We start from the raw sequence: 26864 nt of genomic DNA, 5'->3' as shown, positions 1-26864 counted from the left end.
TTTCAATAATGCATATCTACGAAAGCCGAGAAGGATCATTCGAGATTCGAGATTCGAAATACGAGATTCGAAATACGAGATTCGAGATTCGAAATTCGAGATTCAATATCTAAATTAACCAATCAAATCAAGGATCTGAAAATATGTATCCTAGCGACATCAAACTGTTCTAAATAAAAATCATACGTACATGCTCTTATATACAAATAAATGCTATGTTCACTTCTCCCTACCTAACTAAATAATTATTTGTATTTACTTTTACACAGAATATCTAAGTAGACTAGTAATAATGCAGTGTGCTTCGCGGATCTAAGTGATTTTGTTTGCCTTGGTGCATTTCCACCTGATGCGTTTGAACCCTAAGGTATTTCACCACCAGTAATAGTTTAAAACCCGGGTTTATTCACCCCTTTTGTGTAAAAATGCGGTTATGGTAGAGAACTTCATAAGCGTAGCTAATTTTTTCTGTAGGGGGTCCTAGGCCAATTTTAAAAAATTTTACTATGTAAATTTAATAAGCTCCAATTTTCCCGAGGAGGGGGTCCAGATCCCCTGACCCCCTCCTTTCTAGATCCCCGCATGAAGATTAGTACATGTATCTAAATAATCTAAATATAAATAATCTGTCCTGTTTCACTAATAAATATAAGCATTGCTTATCGTTTTTATGTATGCATACAGTGATACACTAGTACTATGATTATAAACAAATCATTGAGATATTTTCACATCATACGGAATTATTAATAAATACAATTTTTTTTCCTTTTTTCCTTTTCCTCAGTAAACAACTTATTATGAGTCTTACTTTTGGAATTGTTTTCAATATAGAAGGATACCTACTCTCTACAATTAAAGGTAGGGATGATAGGGTGCCAATTTGTTCACATTGCCGATTTCTTGTGCAGAGAACAGTAAAACCCTTTATTTGATTGTGCATGAATATTTCAAAATTAATTGTTGTACATATATTTTGTTATAATTCATTCATTGATATATCAACAAGAAAGAATAAAAGCATATGTTTCACAGCCAAGTTCAGTTTCTCTGTAGTTTCCTACCCCCCACCGCACCAACATTGACAATAATTACATATAAGTCATACAAATGTTTACTTTTTTTGGAAGTAAAGATCTAAAGATGTAAATAAGCACTGCAACCAAAGATGTGTGTATTTAATATACTACTACATTACACTTAGCCAGATAAAATGTAATCAGGATGAAGCTACAAGGGGTGAGTGGTGCAAATTTACCAATTTGTCGCCATACACACAGAACTCCAAATAAAGAAACTGTGAGTGGCCATGGTGTGTGGAATGCATAAAAGATGGCGGCAAATTATCTCAAAGAATCAGTGCAAAAACCCACAAATAGGCTGTTATTTGTTACATATCCTGCATAAACATTGATAAAAAATGTTATCGTCCAATAACATAGCCGATTAAGTTAATGTGTGCATATGGTCAACGTACATGTAATTCTAATATACAAGAAGGCGGACGTATCAGGCGGGGATCCAGAAAATTGAATTTCAAAAATGATCGGTTGAATTACATTAAATGCTTTGAAAATTGTTTTAAACTATCGCACGGGTCAAAATGCGTGATAGAAGCTATGTACAGTGTAATTGGAAACTTTCATTTTATATCAATATGTAGTATTACCTATTATAACAAATGAGAGTATAGCACAACTGTCACAAGCAATACATGTCCTTTACCGGCAACACCTCCCTCCCCATAAAAAAATGAAACAATTGTCGTTTTATTTGCTAAAATGTGTGTGGTTCAAGATTTTTCTACAGGACATACCCGATTAGAATTGAAAAAAGAGTCGTACGTTTAAAACTAATTTTGTCAAAACTTTTAGATTCATTTGGTTATATTTTGGTCCATTTGGGTAAATATATGCACCAGCGCAGCTCTAATTTATATATAATCAGGCCGTAAATTCAAAATATTTTCAAAAATTAATAGCTTTAAATCCAGTGGATGAAAAAAGAGGAAAGCAAGTCGAACTCGATGAGTGCTAATACCTGTGTTGAATGAATGGTACAGTAGGATATGCGCAAAAAAGTCCCGTCTACTCTTTCCTACCCTAAAATTATTGGAATATTAAATCCGATTATAAGAGTCAAATTAAAAATCGAGTACGGATATGTACCTGTTTATCAAAAGTAAAACTACTCATAATTTATCTACAGTGCATCGTTATGGAGCTACACAGAAAGTTTTATATTAGTTTGCCGAGCCAAATAGAAAAATTCTGGAAAACGAAGAGAAAACAAAGTGGGGACAGAATAACTGACAAATTAATTAGGACTATATAGCCCCCCCCCCCCTCTTGAAATGTATATACTGAAAACAGATTATTGGCGTATAACATCCGCACACAATTCAAAGAAAATTTCATGGTGTTTTGTTTTTTTTTTATCATTTTCGCTAGCTAATGTAAGACATCACAAATACCCCAAGCCCCCTCACGGAAAAGGAAATGCTAGGTGATGAGAGAGAGAGAGAGAGAGAGAGAGAGAGAGAGAGAGAGAGAGAGAGAGAGAGAGAGAGAGTCAGTCGTTGTAAATCACAGGTGCGCTGACACCGTTAAAATTAAAGCTTGCTAGTTGGTCTGCCCTACCCTAGCTACTTCCTCTCTTTTCTCGTTTTAGAGGCTTAATTATTGTCTATATATGCTTGTAACAAATCAAATCAATTTCAAATTTTAAATCAAACTGAATTTGACACTACAAACGCTCTCTGTGTCTGTCTGTCTCTCTGTCTCTCTGTCTCTCTCTCTCTCTCATATCGACAATGGCATTGTCATACCCTACAATACACTATTCTTATCTGGATTTTTGTCGTTGAGGTTGTAAATCATTATATCTTCTATGGTTTAAAACTATATCATAACCTATATTTTGACATGTCGATTATTTTTTTGAGTTTCGTTTCATAGCTAAAACATTTAGATTAAACAGATCTTTCTTCGCGAGCCGATTTTTACACAGTTGGGGCGAATACACTTCGGGTTAAAATTGTTCGGGGGGGGGGGGGGGATACATACAGGGCAAACAAAACCACTTAGATTCGCAAAGCCAACAGTGTTATTTCTAATTTAATTGTTTATACTGTGTGGAATTAATTCATCAATGTTAATTTAACCATTTTATAATCACTATATAAGAGCTATTAAGACATTTATTTGTAGGAAAGAGCATGTACGTATGATCTTTATTTAGAACAGTTTGATGTCGCTAGGATACAGGTTTCAGATCCATGATTTGATTGGTTAATTTAGATATTGAATCTCGAATTTCGAATCTCGAATCTCGTATTTCGAATCTCGAATCTCGAATGATCCTTCTCGGCTTTCGTACATATCAGATGTATTTATACTTTGTAGCTATAAATTGACCTTTGTCTGACTAACAATGCAGAGCTTGAAAACTAAACATAAACATTAATATAGTAAAAATACTAAATAGAAAGAACAGAACAATTAGTCCTGTGTTTTCGATCTGTGTAAATACGTTGAAACATTTTTCTTTTTTAAAGTTTCAAAGTTGTTAATGAAAAACAAAATGAAAGACAGTTAATCAACCATTGTAACTAATTTTTTAAAATCTTTAATATATTTAATATTATGTTTTTTTCAGTGAGTATGCAAATATTTATTGAAACTATATTCGCAATTTGAACATTTTTAACGATATGCAATGAATTGGCACGTGTACACAAGTAAACAATTTGTAATATTTTCATCCACCAACAAGGTTTTACTCGATTAAACAGATTAAGAATGTGCCTCGCTAATACTGTTGTGCATGAAGACATACAAGAGTCACATTTTGGAATAAAAAGCTGCTTTAACTTCTATAATTTAAACATATACAATAATTGCGTGGGTTACATCCTTTTGCTTTGATACCTAGTACTTTTTTGGTGCTTTTTAGCGGATAAAATATTTTTTATTTTCATAAGAGTCCCTGATATTTGTTATAATGTATCTGTTTTTAATTTATTTTATTATCGTTATTTCTAAAACTTGTCAACATACACAAGTTGCGACAATTTTAGAATTAGGGTGATAGAGCCCACTTTAAAACAAAAAAATCTAATACTAGATGATGATACGGCCCGTTGTCTAACCTTGTCTTAACAAATGATGTGATGAAGAGATCAATTTCTCAAATGTATGTATTTAATGTCATAATGAAATTGAAGTTTTGTATTTAAATTTGAGCCTTAATATCTTTTTAAATCTAAAAACTTTCAGGGGCAATAACTGAAAGAAGAGGGCATCCGATCCTTTCGGTATGAAAAATTGAAGAATCCTCTAAGTGTACTTAAGACATTGCTAAAATTACAAGTCTCTATCTCCTATGGTTTCAGAGGAGTACCTAGCGATAATAATCTCGTTACTGAATTCATCTTTCAAACTTTGATACTTTATAGTTCCGTTAAGCAACATTTCGGTGTGCAGAGGAATCTTTTAAATAATGTTCTGGGGAAAAGAATGTTTTGTTTTTAGAAGTATTGTTCATTCATCAACAAAGATGTGGTCAGATCGAAGGACGCCTAACGAAATACAATACAAACATATCACCTTAGATTACAGCGCAAGTAAGTATTTTTTTAAATTATAAACACTAACTTAACATGCACGATTGTAATCTTTTATCACAATATCACACACAGTTTTTGTTGAGAACTTTCCTTGGATTCACTCGGGCTTGGTTTTCCATCGTCTATCATGCTTTTTATAAGTCTTCTTTCCTTTGACAACGCCTTTGGCAACGCAACTTGTGCATTGTTTAGAGGTGTTTGTTGCATGTTGGGAACAACCTAAACGAAAAAGAAACAGACCTTTAGAAAATTCAACTTACAAATACATGTAATCGTACTGAGTTTGATATCTATATGAACCTTCATACTTGATACTATGGTTAAAAACGTCAACGTGGAATTAATGTAAGCAGTTAGTATCATTACAAACAAAACAAACAGTTAACTACTTTATAAATAACTAAATATTATATTTTAATAGTTAGACTTATAAAAAATACTACATTTTTAAAAATGAAATTACTTTTGTCTGCATTGGATTTTCAAATCCACTTCTATTTAAACTAAAACCACAATTTTAGGGTCAGTATACAGTATATAAAAAGAGCCTATAGATATACAGTTGAATAAAACTTGATATGAATTCTTTCAGTGACGCTTATATAACCAAACGTAAATCAAAATATGTTTATCGATCCTTGATTTAGATAATCGAGTTGTAAAGCATTGTTTTCAACGCAGAATTAGGGCTTTGTTTCAGCGTCTGTTGAATACATTTTCATAAAAAGTGATACTGAACTGCACAATGGCATTGCCATTATCATTTTTTTTTTACATAATTTCAAAAGGTTAATCAAGAATATTTCTTCTACATAGTTCCTGTAATGTACGTGGCAAATCCATCAAAATAAATTCACTACCACTTCCAATACTCCCAACGCTTGACAACAAATGCAACAAGACTTACAAAAAAAATACATAATAAAAATAAAATAATCAAATAATACCATGGTTAATTCTACCTTAAATAATTTACGAGATGAGGATAATCGGGAATTACTGTAAGGTTGTTCTGTATGATTATGTTGAAGCAATAATCAGAATGAATAAAAATGATGCAGATGGTACTTAAATAAAATTCAATTTACTTACATCTGTCACAAACGATACATGACTTTGTCCATAAAACACAGCACCCCTTGCTGCTGCCATACTTCCGTCCCAGGGAATGATGACATTTTTCGCCGAAAATGCAGTTTTGATAATGTTATGAAGTATCTGTGATTGTGCAAATTCTCCAACAAGAATGATTTGATTGATATCTGAAAATTCAGCAAACAACTGTTTTTCTATATAGTCTACAATGCGTCTACCAGCCTCAGTAAACAGAATCTTAAACTGTTCTGGTTTAACGATACATTTGTCTCCTTTGATTTCAAGCTCGCCTTTATGTCCTGCTCTTAGGATTGATTTCTGTATACTTTCAGCACATCGCAACTCCTCCAGCAGGACGGAGGATATTTTGATTTTTAAATTTGGGCATTCGGGCGATATCCGTCTGATTTTTGATTTTACCTCCTGTAGAAAATCATAATATTCTAAGGGGTATTTTTCAAAGAAATCTAACAAGGTTTTCCTAGCTTCTAAACTGATCATTTCAACGAAATTGTGTAAGACATGGAATCCTTCCCAAATTTCTGTGTTATCCTCAAACACAATCTTTATCATATTTTTGTTGATAAAATATAAAATCGACAGGGTAGCATTATCCTCTGTAAATACAAGAAAAGGAAAATATGATATGAATGAACGGGTTTGGTTCTTGTATGTGAATCAAGCATGAGATCAATATGTCAGAAATACAAATATGATACCCTATGCTTATTGTACCTACCATATTATGATAACTACCATAAAACATTGTAACCCACGGTATGTAAAAGTACAATAAATTAAAAATGAATTTTCATTTTAAAAAACAAAAGATGTGAAGCCGATGCAGTAATATTTATTTATCAATTTGTGTGTACTGTTTTACTGAGACGTAACATTGTTATCGTCTTGGTATTAACAATATTTTGTTAAAAAGCGTTTTTTGACTTCATCAAGATCGGTGTACTTTAAAAAATACACTTTTTTCTTTCTTTCTTCTTTTTTTTGATAATTTGAAAGTAAAGTAAATATCACGTGCCGATCACAAAGCCCTACAAATGAGCTTGAGTTACAGGGTTTGTTTGTTTTTTTTAAATATTGTTAGTTTATTACAGATATTTTAACTCACTAACGTTCACACTCCACTACTAAGAACTTCCTGTTGCAATTGTCATCATCTAGCAAGATTATCCCTTCATCTTGTTTGTTGTGTAGACAAAATTGTAACACAGCAGCAGCTTCTTCAACGATCTTGATATTTTCTGACAAACAACCTGCCTGGACCAACCGGTTTTATTTTGAATAATACATTTCAATATTTAAAAAAAAGGCAACATTTATGCGTAACAATGCAAAGTGCAGAAAAATATAAGTGTTTTTGAACGATTTTTTCATTGACAAAATAAAAACGAAGTGTTGCAAAATAGATATTGCTTCATTAATCACACCAAAAAAATAAAGATATAAATAAAAATTAATGACCTTATAGTTATTTTGTAAATATAAGTTTTATCCAGTAAACAAAAGGAGTTAAAAAATATTTAAGATCGATAATATTTTGAAAATAAATCGATAAAATGTATTTATGTCCTTGCATAAATGATTTCAAAACTTGCCAGTTGTATTTGGGCTATGCAAATGCAGAGGAATAGTTTGTTTTGAAGAAAAAGAGAGTCTGATTAGTTTTCATGTGTTTTTTTGTTCATAAACAAACAAACTTTATTGATAAGCTTTTTTCACTCATTTCTTGATATTTTTTGATAAAACTTGACATACTTTAAATAGTGAATTCCTTATTTGTCTATCTGTTGGATTATATTATTATTATTAACAACCAAAATACATCTTGTTTTGTGCTTTTTATCATGCCCCGGATTTATCGAGTAATTACAATTTACTGTACCAGTCATCGGCTTCGTGATAATTACATAGTAAAATCCCTGTACATGTAGATTTTATACTCTGCTAAATGTAATTTAAATTTTGCCCTTTGAAGGATCAGACTAAAGTCGTCGGGGTTATGATACGTAATTAACAAAACTCATAAAATATTCGTTTATTATCATAAGGTAATACACAAAATCGTACGCTATTCAATACATAATTGTGCAATCAGGCGTTCAACTGCGCTATGAATCTCTCAGAATTTAGTGAATTTCTTTTGTTTATAAATGTTATATGTATTGATATTTTATTATATGTCATATGAAAGAAGGAATATAATTATAACGTATCACACAGAGGTCATATTCTATTTTTAACTTTTTAAAACTTTAAATCAGCGGTAAACAACGATCGTTTAAGCTCATCTTTAAAACATATTCAAGAAAATTTCAAGCGAAATTTTCTTTATTCAAAACAGACGACTGAATTAAAAAAATCTCAGATGGTCGCCGCGTGCTATAAACCCGAACCCTCAGTTTAGCCGATAACTGGTCTTAGCCGATAACTGGTACAGTACCAGTGCAGGTTTAAATAAAATTAAAATAAATACACAGGATGATTCTCTGCCATTCAGTCAACTGAAATGTGACTGAATGATTACTGAAAGGTGACTTAATGGCATAGCTATGCCATTCAGGCACCTTTCCAGACCATTCAGTTAACATTCAGTTGACTGAATGGCAGAGGTTCATTCTGTGATAGGTTGTACTTGTGCTTCAAACCCCGTTACCTTTTTGTAGTAACTGTTTGTACTATTAACATTTTACGACTTATTAGTCCCCTACCGGTTTCACCGGAGGGGACTATAGCTTTCCTCTGCGTCCGTCAGTCCGTCTGTCCGTCTGTCCGTCCGTCAGTCCGTCTGTCTGTCCCACTTCAGTTTTCCACACTTTTTTTCTTTATGCATTTGAGGAGTAATATGAAACTTGCTGAACAGCTTCAAAATGTCAAACTACAGATCAAGTTTACACTTTTGTAGCGTCTGATTGACATATTTTCGAGAAAATTAATTTTTTATATTCCAATTTTTTAATGTTCGGGTTCGTTATCGGGTTCGGTGTGTAACTGAATAAACGAGGTCTGTATGTAGTCATGCAGTAATAATATCGTGCGTTACTTGTACCATTCCTTTTCCTGTACCATTCCTTTTATCATTTCTAACAAACAAATAAATTCTATAAAATAGTGTCAAGCATTGTGTTGTAAATTTAATCGGCAGGGGTTTTTTGTATTATTATTACAATCGGGTTCGTTGTCGGGTTGGGCTGTTTAACTGTATGGTTTGATTCGGGGTACAGAAGACGGTAAGAAATGATAGTGTGCATAACAGTGCATTGTTTGCACAAATTTTTACCAGCGAATACAGAATAGACTTGGCGAAATTACAGGAGATGAAATAAGGAGTATTATTTTACCTATTTCCTATTTAATTTCTATATAACTATATAGTTTTAATTTCCTCTGTTCTTTTATCTAAAGCATGACATCTCGTTTACAATAGCTCTGAAATAGTTCTGTGCTTGGAAGCTTTCATAAAATAATACAAACCGGTAGGGGACGTGTATTGCTTATGCAATACTCTCAGAATGCTTGTTTAATTAGCTTACATAAAAGGCAGATTAATGGTACGAATAGTAAAAATTCCGAAAAATTTAGAGTTATCGAACATTGCTGAGGCTCGGATAACTTTAAAACATACAGATCAATGTACCTTTACTGCTGCCTCTCTCATGAATGTCCTCGATTCTTTACACGCACAGGTCGGGATTGTCAAAACGTACTTCAGTGTTAATGGTAAACCTTGAAGTTCAGATTTAGTTTTTATATGTTTGATCATATGGCCCAAGACAGCGGTCACTACATCAATCGATTTTATTTGTCTTCCATTCACTGCTGGCAGGTTTTCTGGAACCTAAAGTAAAGTATCCTTGATTTTTGTACATAAACATGTTCATTATCTTTGTCTGGATGTATATTTTTGATATTAAAATCAACTTACCGTTTCATCAGAGCAAAAAAGATCCCAAATAAATTCGCGAAAAAGTAGATGATTATTAGCGTTATCAAGCTGCATGTGTTGGAGCTCAGCTTCATATCCGTATGATAGGATGCCTCCCTTGTCATCAAACAATGCCACAGTCGGTGTTGTCACTGACTTAGTTGTATTTGACTGTGTGTCATATGGTACATTAAAATCTTTACAATCTTTTGACTGATCATATTTGATCAAATAAGCGTTTGACGTGTGGTTTATTCCAAGTTGTATCGCTATAACAGCCTCTATTTCTCTCCTGGTTGACATTTTGCCTTAATTAGCTATGCTTCATATGTCACAAAAATACCACTTTTGTGTATCTGCAATATAGTTAGTCATTTCATGCATTTGTATTTGATATAAAATAATGTAAAGTAAATCAAAATGCAGATAATACATAACTCGTATTCAAAAACTCGCCTTCTTCACTATAGCTTTGCATAAATAAAATTTTAGTTGAAAATGACTAGGTTGAGGTAGAGAGCTCATTAGAATTACCTGTATATGTTTAGGCTGAAAAAGTACTAATCAGGTCCTCTCTTATTATAGCAGATGAAAACCCGATTGGGTTTTCACAAATTTAAGCTTTCTAGAAAATATTGAAAACTTACTGTGTGGAGAATCGAAATTTCGAAAAAGTCTGCCAGCAGATTTGAAAAGTTTTTTTTTCAAAACAGGCAACATATATTGATTTGCAAATATATTTACTATCACTTTCATATCAAACACTTTATTATACCCCTTTCGGCATTCAAAATTAAGATATGTTTCCACTGAGAACAGATACCGGGTATTTTTGATTAATTTTGGGAATCCAAAGCGGAAAAAAATTAAACAAAAGAGGCTGAGAGGATAACTTAAATACGATGTTTTGGAAACAAAAGTAATATTATGCGTTTTAAATCATGATATCAATTAATTGAATTAAGAAATGAAGATAATAATTTTTCTATTGATCGACGTATCAAAGAAAAAATTGACCGGAAAACTTCATCAATGCGCGTAGCGCATTGATGAAAAAGTTTTCCGGTCAATTTTTTCTTTGATACGTCGATCAATAGAAAAATTATTATCTTCATTTCTTATCATTTAATAAAACATTTTCAAATAAAAAAATGTGAAGTGTCATTGATCAAAAATGTAAATAATGTAAATGAAGCGGCGCGTATGAATTCAAAACAACAACAGCAACAATATTCAAAATGGATTCGCCTTCAGCTGATGAAGAGCTACTGGACTGAATTTAATGGATTAAACACAAATAGTGAGTTAAAATCTGAACTGGCTGAATTGAAAACGAAAGGAAAATACATACGATAGCTTGTGATATCATTCACTGTGCAGAAAAACTCGTATTAAAACTAGTTTTCATGTGAGATCGCTGGAATATGCAACTGGACATAACCATCCAAGGAAAAGCGACCGTGGACGAAAATAGCTGATATGTCGACAAAGAATAGTATGTATAAGCGACTTTTGTAAACTTTGTGGTAACTAGATAGCCAGTGATGTACTTAAATGGTATATATCTGCCGCTTGGAATTCACTGAAGGAGTTGATGCATCCCCTACTCATAGCTTTTCTTTACGACGCTTAAGTATTCTGATGACCGATCATGTACGTGTGCAAATTTAAAAACTATCGTTACCAAATTTGAACAGCAGTGTTACTGTGAAAGTTTATAGGCCTTTATGTTCGTTATGATATTCCTGGAAAAGGAACAGCCAGCCTCGCTATAAATGTTGATTGATCTCAAGCAGACGAAATCGTGAGAAGACGCTTAATTTTCTATTTCGTGAATCAAACAATGTGTTTTATTTATTTTTGAAGGTTAAACTTTCAAGTTTTTATATTCACAAGGTTGCATTTTGTTTGCTGACAATAAAACAGACACAACTTTACATTTTGTTGACAGCGTTTATCTTGGAAATTCCCGTTCTATAAATAGTGTTAGATCAGAACAGATCCGGCAAAAATTTTATTGATGCAGGTATCAAAGAAATTTTTTCAACCAATCAGAAGCGCCGATATCTCATCAAACGAATAAATATTAAATGATTTAAAATTACTGATGATTTAAAACGTTTTTGAAAATTTTGTAAGATGTTTATTGAAAAGTTTTTGCTACTGTCATAAATACATTTGCAGCTATTTGACCATGCCTATCTCTGTATTGCAGTAATCAGAATCAACTAGTGCTTTAACAGTAGCGTCTTATTGTGGGGGGGGGGGCAAAAACTATGTATTCTGCAAGTCGGTATCGGGTTCGTTCACCCTGTCTACCTTTTCCCTCGAGTCTGTTCGCCCTAATTGTCGTTCGCACTAATTATCATTCGCCACTTTATTTTTAAATAGTGACTTTTGCAGCTATGTGGTATTTTTGACAATATTTCCACACACAATGAGAAAAAAACCCATCTTTATATCGATATATTTAGGTTTTCCTGTGTTTTTGTCTGTCTTAACACTATATATCGATTTTGTATTTGCCGTCTATTAATTATGTAAATTCAAATTACGTATTGTTGAGGGGCGCAAGCGGGGTTTGCATAATTAAAAGAAATGAAAATCACATAAATATATGTCAATATTCTAATATTTACAATTGCAAATTTTTTTTATAGATATGTCTTAATAAGGAACCATTCTTTGAATATTATGAGGTGATGATTTCGGTCAGAGCGTCATCAAGTATATCATAAAGCCTCTCGGGCTTAATTGGATTTGACCACGCCATGACCAAAATTATAACCTCATTATACTTAAAGAATTCCTTATTCCTTAAATGAAAGCATGAAGAATTTTTCATGAAGTGCACAGCAAACATATTAATAGAATAAATAAATACCGAAGTCGAACGTAAGTCTATTGCAGATTCTCGGTGCCTTTAATTAATATACAGGATATAAAAAAAGATTTTTAAAACGAAAGTAAATGATATTTAAGTTAATGTCACAATAGTTTTAATAATACCTTTGCTGAAAGGAATCACTGGAACGACTGTATCTCAAACATTAGTCGAACATAAGTTTTAGTAAAATTAGTATTATATTTTGCCGTACCTTTAAGATTAAGTTCCGCTCTGGAGATCAATTAATCACTCTTCAATCATCCTGCTACCTATTGTATATAGTTATTGATTATTTTTTACTTGAGAATCCGGTTTGTCAAAGCAATTGGCCTTATTTCGGGGGATTTAAACCATTAGTCTTTTAACAGTGATAACTTTATGAATATTGAACATACGAGTAAACTAACATAAAAATTATTCGAGGATTTAACTCTAATATTAAGTTAAATTTGTACCAAACAGATTTATCTACCAATGATACAACATAGATGCAATTGAAATTTCTGGTGTTGTTATATTATACAAAAAAACTAACTTGGGTTGAAGGCAACATTGATTATATTAGCCCCCTTGGGACGATATATTGTCCAACGCAAAGCGGTAAACCGTACATATTCGTTCTCAATATCCACTGTCTTCCGTGCAATACTTTTGGTCATGAAAATTTATTTTAATTAAACATAATAAGTCTTTGATACTTCATTACCTACATTTTCCGCTTCAAAATCACCCCCTCCACCCGCGCTACACTGATACTACATTTTTCTATATTAGAGAAGCTTATGTAAACGGTTTAATATCAAATGCTTTTGGGCTTATAGTGGAAAGAGATAATGAGTTATTTATTCAAACACATTTGAAAGCGTTTCACCACAAGATTGGAACATATAACCTTTTTTGGTGATTTTGGGATCAAATATAATCCGATGAATATTTAAGAAAGAGGGCATAACGAGGCCTAAATTAATATCGGTAATATGTGCTATTTTATATCCCCATCTTCTTTTTCAAACACCCCGTTTCGACAAAATCGGTTGTTATTACACACCCCTTTCCGTTAATCATCGGCCATTACCGGTTATTACTCACGGGTAGGTGGATTTTCGTTAATCATCGGCCATTACAGGTTATACTCACGGGTAGGTGGATTTTCGTAAATCATCGGCCATTACAGGTTATACTCAGGGTAGGTGGATTTCCGTTAATAATCGGCCATTACCGGTTATTACTCACGGGTAGGTGGCTTTTTGTTAATCATCGGCCATTACCGGCTATTACTCACGGGTAGGTGGATTTCCGTTAATCATCGGCCATTACAGGTTATACTCAGGGTAGGTGGATTTCCGTTAATCATCGGCCATTACAGGTTATACTCACGGGTAGGTGGATTTTCGTAAATCATCGACCATTACCGGTTCTACCCACGGGTAGGTGGATTTGTGTTAATCATCGGCCATTGCAGGTTATACTCAGGGTGGGTGGATTTGTGTTAATCATCGGCCATTACCGTTTATACTCACGGGTAGGTGGATTTGTGTTAATCATCAGTCATTACCGGCTATTATTCACGGGTAGGTGGATTTATGTTAATCATCGACCATTACCGGTTCTACTCACGGGTAGGTGGATTTGTTTTAATCATGGGTCATTACCGGTTATACTCAAGTTCAAGTTCAAGTTCTTTATTCCAAGAGACAAATGTCTCATAGGTTATACATATGAACATATACATAACAAAGTGTACATAATCAATTTGGATAATTCACATGGAGAGTTCGTTGCTTGTTTGCATAATATAAATATTTGCCTAAATTACACAGTTCTTTAGTATTAGAGGTAGATAATAACTGTATAACTTTATAGACACTTGGTTTTCGGGAGTAGTATTTTTTAATATACTTATCTCTTAAACTACAAAGTGATGGACAAATAAGTAAAAAAGGGAACTCATCTTCAATTACATTTAAGTTGCAAGATTCACATTTTCGACAATCACGTGTTTAATTATCATACCTCCCTGTTTCAATCTTCAAGTCATGTGAGGACAACCGTAAGCGTGTAATTAATTTACGATATTTTACATGAATTGGTTTCTTTAGGTAAACTTGTAAACAGAAATGATCAACAACATGTTTATATAATATACATTTTGATGCATTGCTTATATCGTTAACAACGTTTTGTTTAAAGACATCACATATTCTATTAAATATAATATCTAAAATAACAGACTCTTTCATAGTACTTTGATATAAATCGGCTAAGCCTAAGATGGACAATTCTTTCCTAATATTTGAAATCCATATGTCATTATTTTATTTACTCACGGGTAGGTGGATTTTCAGTTTTATACCACTCATCTTAATTATCTATAAGTATACGATATACCGGGTAATATCACTTTAGTCTGTTGATGCATACGATGATACACTGAGAACTAAAAAGGCATCTTATGTGAAGTGTCTGGTTTTTAAAGTTCATTGAAATTCAAATCAATTAATGTGAAAAATCTGCTCTTTTTTTGATATCAAATTAAAGATCCTAAAATGATTAAATACATATTTTGTTATATGTTTCAAAGTAACATGATTGATTTGGAAGATACTATTAAAAATACATTAAAATTGAAACTCAGAATTGATCTCCATTTTGGAACCCTACCAAGCTTCGACATTTTTCGAGTAAAAACATTTAATCCATTCTGCAAAACTTTAAAATTTTGTCTATTATCTCCTTAAATTTAGCTTTATATTTTTCTAGTGGTATGCAAAATGGTCTTATGTTCTTTGGACAAAATTGCCCACCCCCCCCCCCCAAAAAAAAATCTATCTAAAAAATAAAATATCCCAACAGAGGAAGTGACGTTGTCAACAAAAATATTTCTATATGATTCAATCATCTTCAGTCGGATCTGAAAATTTCATTAAAATCAACCGAGTTAAAAATTGTTTGTAGAATTCGCGTGCAAAAATCAGTAATAACCGATAAAATAATTGAGGGGAAAGTCCTAACGAAAACTATAAAAGATACCAATAAACCATTCTATTGACATCATTCAAAAACACGTTAAATTGATACAATGTATAGAAACATATCTTTGCCTAAATATAAAATGTGTGAAATTATTTACTATGTACAATTGCCGACATTGGAGAAACTGCAGGACACTTTTCGTTATCACTACATTTCATCTTTTTAACAACAAATTCATTAATTGGTTGAAAAAATTAAAGTCAGCACATTTTCGCAATTTCAACGAATACATTGCGTCTTAGTCATATAGTCATATGATGAAACTATCATCAATGTATAAGATACGTCTTGTTTAAGATATGTTCAATTCTACCGTTTTTTTAGTTACAGTCATGCCATTTGCAAACCCATATTATAATATATATTTCGTTTTATCATTTATTGTGTAAATTGCTCCTGATATATTTCCTTTGATTAGATAACTTTACCATTTTGACATTTGAACAATATAAGTACACCATTTACCAACGTCCATTGACCTCTTGTATAATAGGTAAGTAAGGAGAACAATTTACAGTCAACTTGAATATCTAACAACATTTCATTTGCATCCAATGGCTTACAATTGCATGACAGATACCTGTAAAAATAGCACAATTTACAGAATTTTTATTGGAAAAAATACTGAACAAAAATAAATTGTCTGAATGAACTATGACAAGTCTTTGCTTTTTCTTCGTATTGATTGTCAAATCAGAATACATGTAATATTTTTCATCTTTTTTTAGAATGTCAGTTGTTGCAGACATTAAGTTATATCTGGTGCATATTAAGTTTGTATTAGCCTTAAATATGTTTTTTTAGCTTTTGCATGGTGCTTTACCTGAAAGTAAACACCCTGTATTATAATAACTTGGTCCAATTTATATCATTTTTGTAAGTTGTAAAACGATTGTTTTGTTTAGTATGTATAATAGGCAATCAAGTGTTTTCCGGATCTTGTATTGCACTGAAAATATAGTATTCTTGTATAATTCTGTGAGTTTGTTAATGTTTTCTATGTCCAATTATAGTTAAGATAAAAAAAACTTATAAAAATATATTTTTTTTTACAGTATATCATTAATAAATCGAATAGCCAAGAGGTTTTTTTTATAAGATTGACCAGCAAATTTTGGCCATTTTGAGCTGGGTATGCTTTAAATCATGGATATTTTGATTTTCTTTGTTTTAGTAAGAAGAAAGAAAAATTAAAATTGTTTATGATTTTGATATCATAAATCCGTAAGAGTCTTAGGGCCCCTATTGCTCACCTGAACAAAAAGGATTATAATTTCGATCGATAAGGCATAATAAAATATAATGCAAAATAGTTGGACAACGAGTAAAACATAGTAGTATCTTATTTGAAATAAGTTTTAGAGTTTGCTGCACATATAATAATTTTTTTTTATTAAACCTCGAGCCCCTTTTCAGGCTCTAGAGTTTTCCTGGATCCATAATTCATTAAAGTTAAATTTTAAAAAAAATTAAGGTGAAACAATAACACATTGACACTTTATCACAAGGAATGGGAAGTCATTCTTTGAGTATTAAGAGGTGATCAAATACGGTCAGGGATGATCTAATCAAATAAACCCCGTAGGATTTTATGACAGATTTGATCGCGCCCGACGATCACTTAATAATATTCAATAAATGATTTCATATTACAAATGTTTATTAATTTTCAGCAATCACTGTTGAATATCAAAGTAGTCTTCGATTAAAGTAATGGATTATACATTACAAATTCAATTTATTGTGTTATCACAGAGAAAGACACCGAGAAATGTAAAATAACTGGGTAACTATGAACATGACTTGCTTTACGTATTCAGCAACATAACAATTCTCAAACATAATTTGAGTTGCTGTACAATCATCTTTAAACCTGCCAGAGCATCAGGAAATCCACGATACATTCTGTTTCTAAGACAAACTTTGTACCTCATATACATAGTATAATCAGCCATGCACGATTGAAAGCTAAAACAGTATTTACATAGATATAAGACCTGATACAAAAATATAAACCTGGATCGAAGACCTTAATATCTTCCAGCATCTCAAATATATGGCCAAGCCTGCCAAGTGTATTTCTTTCATAAGATGCATCTTTCATCGATAAAACCAATAATTCTTTCGATATGGCCACCTTTTCCAACTTCTCCCTGGTGGCTCAAAAGCCATAAAAAATAAATGGCTCTGATTCAGCATTCAAGTCAGTTATGTCCTTACGTATCCAAAAACACCAGGAAAGTTTGATTATGTAAGAATGGTTAACAACTATGATATAGGACCTAGTTAAAACAAGAGTTCCTTGGGCCACATTGCTTTCCTGAACAACAGTTCCTCGTACTATTCACGATATATTTTATTTCTTTTCACTATATATTACTATGTTGAACTTTGTAGCCTTTTTCGGGCTCCAGTATTAGTCCAGGGGTAACAATTTAAACAATTTAGAATATATCATTTCACAGGATGCTTGCATAGTAATCTCACAAATTATAGCAATGTTGTTCCTGAGGACAAGATTTTAAGGCATCTTCTCTATATATTTTTTTTTGGACCCAGAGTACGCTCGTGGGACACGAATTTTACAAAATTGAATCTACATTTTGAGGATGCTTGCATGACGATCTCACAACTTGTAGCATTGTAGTTCTTGAGAAAAGATTATAAAACATCTTTTCTACATATTTCTATGATAAACTTTTGGGGTCTCATTATTAGTCCATGGTTCTGGTTTAGAATTTAGAATCTTCGATATATATGCAAGCATGCATTGCTGAAAATATTTACATTTTTGGTGAAGTTCTATTTTCATCCTTTTACCCTTAATTTTAACAATTTATAATTCTCTTCCAATGGTGATTGGAAAGTTTTTTTCTGCTCAAATATTGATATGCCTATTTTAGATTTAAAAACGAACAATAATAGAGAAGGTTTCCTATTGGATTATTTTCTATGCGTCCAAGACCCCCTCTCCAACTGCTCTCACCATTACAACACATGGATCGCATGCTGACTAAAGTTTTTCATACTAATTGTTAGACCATAAATAATCACCTAATTGTCAACGGACTTTCCCTGATTTTTTTTCCGATTACGACAAAGAGCACACGGCGGGTGTGACCGATCAGCAAAGGATGCTCACTCCTAGGCACCTGATCCTACCACTATCTATTTGGAGGTCCGTGTTGCTCTGCTTCAAATTTGTATTCCGTTTTATGGACTTTTGAGATGGTTCGCGGTTTGTTATTGTCATTTTTTCATGGAGAGTAGGGATATATCATGGTATTGTAAGCAACCAAACACGCAGTATGCGCTAGATTGAGTTGAACATTTTTTATTGACTTAAATGCCAAAAGGATTGGACACAACTTCTAAAAAACGTAGATAGTCCTTTCCTTGTTGAATGCAAAATATATAACAATGCTATACAGTTAACATTTATAAAAAAAAAAGAAAAAGGAGATAAAAAAAAATGTCATGGCTAGAAGAAATAAAACTAATATTACACTTTTACAGGAAACACATTTTATAGAGAAACGGAAAATGGAACGGAAAAGCAATACATGCTTTCTCCGACTCCCCCTTTAGTAGAGGCGTTTCCGTTTTGTTCAATAAAGAATGTAATATAGATATATTAAATGCGCATAAGTCAAATGATATAAGGAAACTTCTGGTAAATGCTAAAGTAGACGAATCTTTACTTACACTTCTTAGCTTATACGCTCCTAATAAAGAAAGTGATAGAATAGCTTATTTTAACTCGCTAAATACATTTATTTCTTGCCATACTCCACAAGATAGTAAACTAATCATCGGCGGTGACTTCAATTGCAATTTAAATTTAAAAAATGACAAATCTTGTAAAGTTAAGTAAACTAACAAATAAGTTGGAACTAGTCGATGTGTGGCTGAACAAAAAAATCCAGCGAGAAATGGTTATACATGGTGTGATGCAGAAAATTCCCCAAAGAGTAGAATATATTACATTTTCGTGCGCAATGATTCAATCGATTATGTAAAAAATATTGTTGTTCGAAAATTACCTTGTGCAAATAAAAAACACGCGGTAAAGTGACCACAGGTTAATAAAATGGAATTCAAACTTTAGTAATATGGAAAGAGGTAAAGGATACTGGAAATTAAATATTTCGCATCTAGAAAACAAAGACTACAAACGCGGAATCTTAGCATTATTCAAAAATATAGATGAATCATTAGATCCAATATCAAATGGGAATCATTTAAAATAAAGATTCGTGATTATTCCATTAATTACGCAAGACAATCCAGGAACATTGTAAAATATAGAACAAAATTTATAGATGATATAGAAAACTGATCTAGCGGGGATATTGATATGAATGAAAAAAGAAAACTTAAAAAAGAACTAGTAGGCTAATTGTTCTCGAACAATTAGAGGTCTTTCCACCTTATTATTTTTTAATGAATTGCTAGATTGCTCAATACAGTATACAAAAAATTAATATACCAATGATTTATGTCGTACTACAAAATGGGAAACCACAAAGCCATAAAATGATAAATGATTTTTAAAGAGATTTCTTTTAAATTTCAAGCCATTTCTTTAAGAATTCCATGTTGTATATATCGTAAACATTCATTAAATTACTTTTCTGAAATTTTTTCTCCACTTACTGTTAACAAAAATGAGCCACGGGAATATTCTTTACACAATCATATAAACAATAAACCTCACAATAGAAGAGAGTGTTCTTGAGGCTAGCTGTCTTTGTACAAAATAAATGGGTTGACTGTAAAAACAAGTTTCACTTGAGTAACCACAGGACTTGATGTGATACCTGGCTGACCCGATTAAATACCTTATTGCGCAATCCAGCAAGCTATTGAAACCCTTACTATAATTCTGTATTTCAAAAGATATGAAAATTCATTAATTAATTGATGACCAAATGACATTGACATTTGACCTTTATGTCATTTTGTTTGGCCAAGGTAGACGCTTTTATTCCAAGTAATCCAAAGTCTCGATGATAAATAGTAAAAAAGTATGAAGTGATTTTATCAAAGTTTCAATACTTACAGGGGCATAAACTGCTAAAAGGGGGCATCAGATCCTTTCGGTATGAATAGATTGAAGAACCCTCTAAGTGTACTGAATACATTGATAAAAGTTCCAAGTCTCTATATCTTATGGATTCAGAGGAGTAGCGATAACAAGTAATTAGTATGATAGGTACAATAACTCTGTGATTATTCAAAAGTGTGAGTCAAGGGGCTATATTTTTAAAAGTCAAAAGTTGTTCACTATGTCCATGAAAAAAGTTTTTCTCTAGCACCTTAAACAAAAGAGTTCTAAAAACTCGTTAATTAACAAATAACCAAATGACCTTGACGTTTGACCTTTATGTCATTTTGTTCGGCCAAGGTAGATGCTTCCGTCCCAAGTGGTCCGAAGTCTCTATGATTAGTAATAAAAATGTTGGAAGAGATTTATTGAAGTTTCAATACTTTCAGGGGCAATAACTATTAGAAGGGGGATTCAGATCCTTTCTGTATGAATAGATTAAAGAACCCTTTAACTGTACTTAAAACATTAATAAAAGTTCCAAGTCTCTATCTCTTATGATTCAGAGGAGTAGCGATAACAAGCATTTCAAGTAAATCTATTAAAACTCATGCGCGGATCCAGAAATTTTTTCCAGGGGGGGTCCGAAGGATAATTGTGTTTGCCAGGGGGGGTCCGAGGCATATTTTCGCGATAATTTTACTATGTAAATTTAATAAATTTTCATTTTCCAGGGGGGGGGGGTCGGGACCCCCCCGACCCCCCCTCTAGATCCGCGCATGAAAACTGATGATATAAATGCTTTTTTAAATGACGTTGAATGTCCAAAACTTAGCAATAAGGAAACAGAATTTTGCGAATCATTACCTACAATTAATGAATGCGCGGATTCAGTAAATAATTTGAAAACTAACGATTATCCGAGTTTAGACGGTTTACCGGCTGAATTTGATAAATGCTTTTGGAAAACAATTGGACCAATCTTTTATGAAGTTTTACTAAGTGTTTTCGATAAACAGGAACTACCTTTTTCACAGCGATTAGCTCTTATCACTCTTTTAATTAATGAAGGGGACAAAAATAGCCTTAAAAATTACAGACCACTAATATTTAACAAATACCTACTCTAAAATTTTAGCTTTTGTCCTTGCCAAAAAATTACAAACAGTTATTGATAAACTCATTAGCAAGGAACGATCAATGTATATAAAAGGGCGCTTTATAGGCATAAATGCTAGATTAGTTTTAGACATCTATGAATACTGCATGGAAAACATACTGAGGGTTTATTGCTATTTTTAGATTTTGAAAAAGCATTCGATTCAGTCGAGTGTAATTTCCTTTTTCGAGTTTTAAAACAATTTTATTTTGGTGAAAATTTTATCTCATGGGTCAAAATTCTTTACACAAATCCAATCTTGATCGTTAAGAACGATGGATGGAATTCTAAAACTTGTAAAATGAAAAGAGGTATATGACAAGGGTGTCCTATCTCAGCACTTTTATATCTGTTTGTTACGGAAATATTGGCTTATAAATTAAAACACAATTCGGAAATTTAAGGAATAGTTATATCAAACATGGTAGACGATTTTAAAAATATTCAACATGCAGATGATGTCACTTTAGCCTTAAAATATATTTCCTCTTTAAATGTTGCAATAAAGACTGTTGAAGATTTCTGTAAACACGCTGGATCAAAAGTAAATATAAACTAGAGCAAAGCTCGTTGCAAAGCAATGTCGTAACAAAATTCGAATGATTCTAAGTACGAATTAACAAAAACCTTAACAAGTTCAAGAACGACTTAACAAAGAAATCTGAACGTGTCAAAGTTAGACTTAACAAAAATCGAATCATTTTTAGTACGAGTTAATTTCACTTTGAACTTAATGCTATTTTATAAACCTGGAACGCGGAATCAAAATTTCCGGAAAAATCGATTTTTAATCCCCAATATCTCTGCAATGCATCGTCTGATTTTAAAACAGATTTCAGATTTGGTTTCAGCTTGGCAAATCCTACAACACTGTAGTATTGTCTTATTTTGTTTAAAAAAAATTTCAAAGCGATATCGTTTAAGTTTACGGAGATTTCCTCTGGAACAAATCTCTTTTTTTTAAATTAAAAAATGGCCGTCAAATTTGAATGGAAGTGTCATAAATGCTGAAATTTTAAAATCGTTAAGGCACGGTAAGTTTACAAGAGCTCTGAAAATATCATAGAAATCAGATAAAAACATCTTAAGATATTTAGCCTAGAAGGAGTCATGAAAAAAATTAAAATAGTAACTAGAGCAAAGCTCGTTGCAAAACAACGAGTGGATCTTTCGTTAGTGTCGAGAGTAAAGCTTAATGTTCCTGTAATTAGCAGAGTTTTTAAACCAATTAGAAGGGTAACTTAAACCAAAGAATTTTTTATAAATCCAATAATTCTTTGTACTACTAAACAAAATCCGAATGATTCTAAGTACAAATTAACAATAACTTTTTAGATTTCATGAACGACTTAACAAAAAATCTGAACGTGTCAAAGGTAGACTTAACAAAAATCGAATTATTTTTGATACAAGTAATTTGCACTATGAACTTTATGCTATTTTTAAACGTAGAACGCGAAATCAAAATTTCCGGAAAAATCGATTTTTAATCCCCAATATCTTTGCAATGCATCGTTTGATTTTAAAACAGATTTCAGATTTGGTTTTAGCTTGGTAGATCCTATAACACAGTAGAATTGCCTTATTTTGTTTAAAAAGATGAAAATTTCCAAAAATTGGAACTACTTTCGTTTTTGAACAAAATTGATGAATAGAATTTTAAACCTACCAGTACACCATAGAATTGAAACATCTATCATCAGTAAAAATTTCAAACGATATTGTTTAAGTTTATGGAGAAAAATCACTTTTTTAAAATTTAAAATGGCCGTCAAATTTGAACAGAAGTGATGTAAATACTGAAACTTTAAAATTGTTGAGGCACGGTTACTTTACTAAAGCTCTGAAAATATCATAGAAATCGATTGAAAACTTTTTGAGACACTAAGCCGAGAAACGGAGAAACGGAAGACCCTAATAAAAAGAAACGAAGAAAAACAATAGGGTCTTCCGTTGGAAACGGAAGACCCTAAAACACGCAATGTATTCCACTTCGTGGTTTAAAAGACAAATATAATAATATAAGCGGCGTTGATATAACCAATGATGATGTTAGATGTTTGGGTATTTATATTGGACATAGCAAAAATCAATGCTATGAACTTAATTGGTTACACTCTTTTCAAAATTTCGAAAAACTATTCGAGTCCTGGAAAAAAAATAACTATATTTGGAAACGCATGCATTGTTAATTCACTAGCTATATCTAAAATAATGTATGTGGGTTCTATTTTACCTATTTCTGACCCTGAGTATATTAAACAACTGAAAAGTAGCATATTTAATTTATTAATGTATTTAATAGTAAATTTTCATGTAGAAATATGTTTAATGCCTTTTAAAAATTTTACATAATTTTTGTTGTACTTGTAAATGTAATGTAGGTCATACTTAATAAACTGTCGTGTTTGGCGCGTTTTTATATAAGTATATGTTTGAATTTCTTTGTGCTGCGTCATATACAATAATTTTGTGTGTGTATTTATTAGATTTCCAATTTGAAGTGTGGTAGAAAAATACCATGAAATAACATCCATATCAAGAATTAAAATTTGAATTGATGTGAACATTTGAACTATACCTGATTTATTTAAAAAAAAATAAAAAAAAAACATGAGTATCTTCAGTAACTGCAGTGTAGTTAAAATTTATAATTCAATTTAGGAAAAAATATCCAGCTTATTATTTTACCTTTAAAATTAAGCAGATTCTTCCAGATGAGCAGGATCTTACATGTACCTTTAAAATAACCCATTTCTATCTTATCATGTGGTCCCTTGAAATCAAATAAACTAATGCAAAGTTTTAATTTAATACAATGCAACAAAAAATCCAAATGGTTTGAAATACGTACTCTTAAATAGAATAATGATTAGTTGAACTTTGTATTAGAAAAGTACAAATCAATGTGTTCTCTATTACTTCATACTATGCCAATGATCGTACAGTTACCGTTACGAATGCTTACAGTAACGAACTCGATTCCTAATAATATAATAGTAAAATCAAACTTCAAAACATGTTGCTGAAAATATATTCATATTAACCATAAAAATTAGTACAACCGACTTGTTATTTTCTTCTTCGTGGTGTGTTTTTTATGTAAACAACAAATGATGATTCATACAACAGATATATTTTTTGCGGCCCATTTGACGCTTGCGTCAATATGATTTCTTGTCTAAATATGGTATACAGATATGTGTATTTTATATGACATCACTGATTAACACGTACCAAAATTAACGGCAACAAAACAGTAAGTTAGGACAATAACTAGTATCTAATGGTACATTACTATTTGCTGTATCCCAATAAAAGCATAACAAATAGCATATTTTCGATATTTGGATAGGACTAAATAAACAAGAGGCCCAGGGGCCACATCGCTCACCTGAGCAACAATTGCCTTAATTCTGATCAAATCAGAATTACAGTATCAAAATATCTTGACAACTAAGTTCAATAGATCTTGCTAAAAAAACCTGAAAATCTGCCAATTTTTATCCACCTCTTTTTTTTGGTAGATACCAAGCCCTTTTTGTTGTTGTACCTGTAATAAGATTGTTCTCTATTCCTATATACCCCCCCCCCCATTTCGTGGCCCCACTTTTCTCTAGGGAATCATGGTTTCATCAAACTTAAATCTGCATAACCTGTGCTTTCACATTAAGTACTGAGTTTTGGACCAAAAACTTTCCCAGAATATTTTTAAAGATTTTCTCTATATATTCCTATGAAAAAATTCAAACCGCCATCACGGCCCCGCCCTATCACGAGGGACTGTCTTGCAAACTTGAATTTACATTACCCGAGGATGCCTCTACACAAGTTTAAGCTTTTTCTGGCCAAAAGGTCTTTAAAAAGAAGATTTTTAAAGATTTTCTCTATATATTCCTATGTAAAAATTCATCCCCCATTGTGGCCTCACCATACCCCTGGACTATTATTTAAACAAACTTGAATCTATACGATCTGGGGATGCTTCCACTCAAATTTGGGCTTTCCTGGCCTAATAGTTTTGAGAAGAAAATTTTAAAAGATTTTCTCTATATATAAAAATTTATCCCCCATTGTGGCCCCACCCTACCCCCAGGGACCATGATTTGAACAAACTTGAATCTACATTATCTGAGGATGGTTACACGCCAATTTGAGCTTTCTTGGCCAAATAGTTTTTAAAAGATATTTTTATAAAGATTTTCTCTATATATTCCTGTATAAAGATTTATCCCCTAATTATGGCCCCACCCTACCCCCGGGACCATGATTTGAAAAACTTGAATCTACATTACCTGAGGATGCTTCCACTCAAATTTGAGTTTTCCTGGCCTAATAGTTTTTGAGAAGATTTTTAAAGATTTTCTCTATATATTCCTATGTAAAACTTGATCCCCCCATTGTAGCCCCACCCTACCCCCGGTTACCATGATTTGAAAAAAAACTTGACTCTACACTACCTGAGGATGCATCCATTTTAATTTGAGCTTTTCTGGCCTAATAGTTATTGAGAAGAAGATTTTTAAAGATTTTCTCTATATATTCGTATGTAAAACTTGATTCCCCAATTGTGGTCCCACCCTACCCCCGAGGACCATGATTTGAACAATCTTGAATCTACGCTACCTGAGAATGCCTCCACACAAGTTTAAGCTTTTCAGGCCGAATATTTTTTGAGAAGAAGAATTTTGAAAAATACCAACAAATTTTCAATAATTCTCAATTATCTCCCCTTTAAGGATCATTTGAACAAACTTGAATTCCCTTCACCTAGTGGTGCTTTGTGCCACATTTGGTTGAAATCTGCCCTGTGGTTCTTGAGAAGAAGATGAAAATGTGAAAAGTTTACAACGACGACGACAACGACGACAACGTCGACAAACAACGGACAAATTGTGAACAGAAAAGCTCACTTGAGCCTTTGGCTCAGGTGAGCTAAAAAGGTGTACACTGTATTTTAAAACATCGAAAACAGACTGCTGTTTTTATCACAAAATAATGATTTTAAGCAAAACCTAATTATAACTTTATTTAAATCAGAAAATCATGTTCTATGTTACATCACTAAATCATATA

General features: G+C 32.3%; 1 protein-coding gene across 3 annotated transcripts; it reads right to left on the bottom strand.

Moving 5' to 3' along the window:
- Positions 1–3671: 3671 nt before the first annotated feature.
- Positions 3672–12878, bottom strand: LOC136272625 (heat shock 70 kDa protein 12A-like). 3 transcript variants are annotated; one of them, XR_010710602.1, is made up of 6 exons: positions 12761–12878; positions 9663–10018; positions 9375–9575; positions 6849–6997; positions 5720–6339; positions 3672–4846 (listed from the first exon to the last, which is right to left on the bottom strand). XR_010710602.1 is itself a non-coding variant. In XM_066074473.1 (6 exons), exons 2-6 carry the CDS (start codon positions 9963–9965, stop codon positions 4682–4684), a joined length of 1434 nt encoding a protein of 477 aa, XP_065930545.1. In that variant the 5' UTR covers positions 9966–10018; positions 12761–12877; the 3' UTR covers positions 3672–4681. The 3 variants fall into 3 exon arrangements, 2 of the variants coding, with proteins under 2 accessions (XP_065930545.1, XP_065930546.1); XM_066074473.1 differs by having other exon boundaries at positions 6853–6997; positions 12761–12877; XM_066074474.1 differs by having other exon boundaries at positions 6853–6997; positions 12672–12778.
- Positions 12879–26864: the final 13986 nt, after the last annotated feature.

Source organism: Magallana gigas, chromosome 2 (assembly GCF_963853765.1).
Source record: "Magallana gigas chromosome 2, xbMagGiga1.1, whole genome shotgun sequence".
NCBI lineage: Eukaryota > Metazoa > Mollusca > Bivalvia > Ostreida > Ostreidae > Magallana > Magallana gigas.
The sequence above is the reverse complement of the archived record's forward strand: the minus strand, read 5'-3'. Positions and strand labels throughout refer to the sequence as shown.

Excerpts from the sequence above, each read along its gene's own strand:
- LOC136272625 (XM_066074473.1), bottom strand. The coding sequence starts at position 9,965 with ATGTCAACCAGGAGAGAAATAGAGGCTGTTATAGCGATACAACTTGGA. Across the intron at positions 6,340-6,852 it reads CTTAGTAGTGGAGTGTGAAC|AGGATAATGCTACCCTGTCG; the intron begins GTTAGTGAGTTA and ends TTGTATTTACAG. Across the intron at positions 4,847-5,719 it reads ATGTATCGTTTGTGACAGAT|GTTGTTCCCAACATGCAACA; the intron begins GTAAGTAAATTG and ends TTTTTCGTTTAG.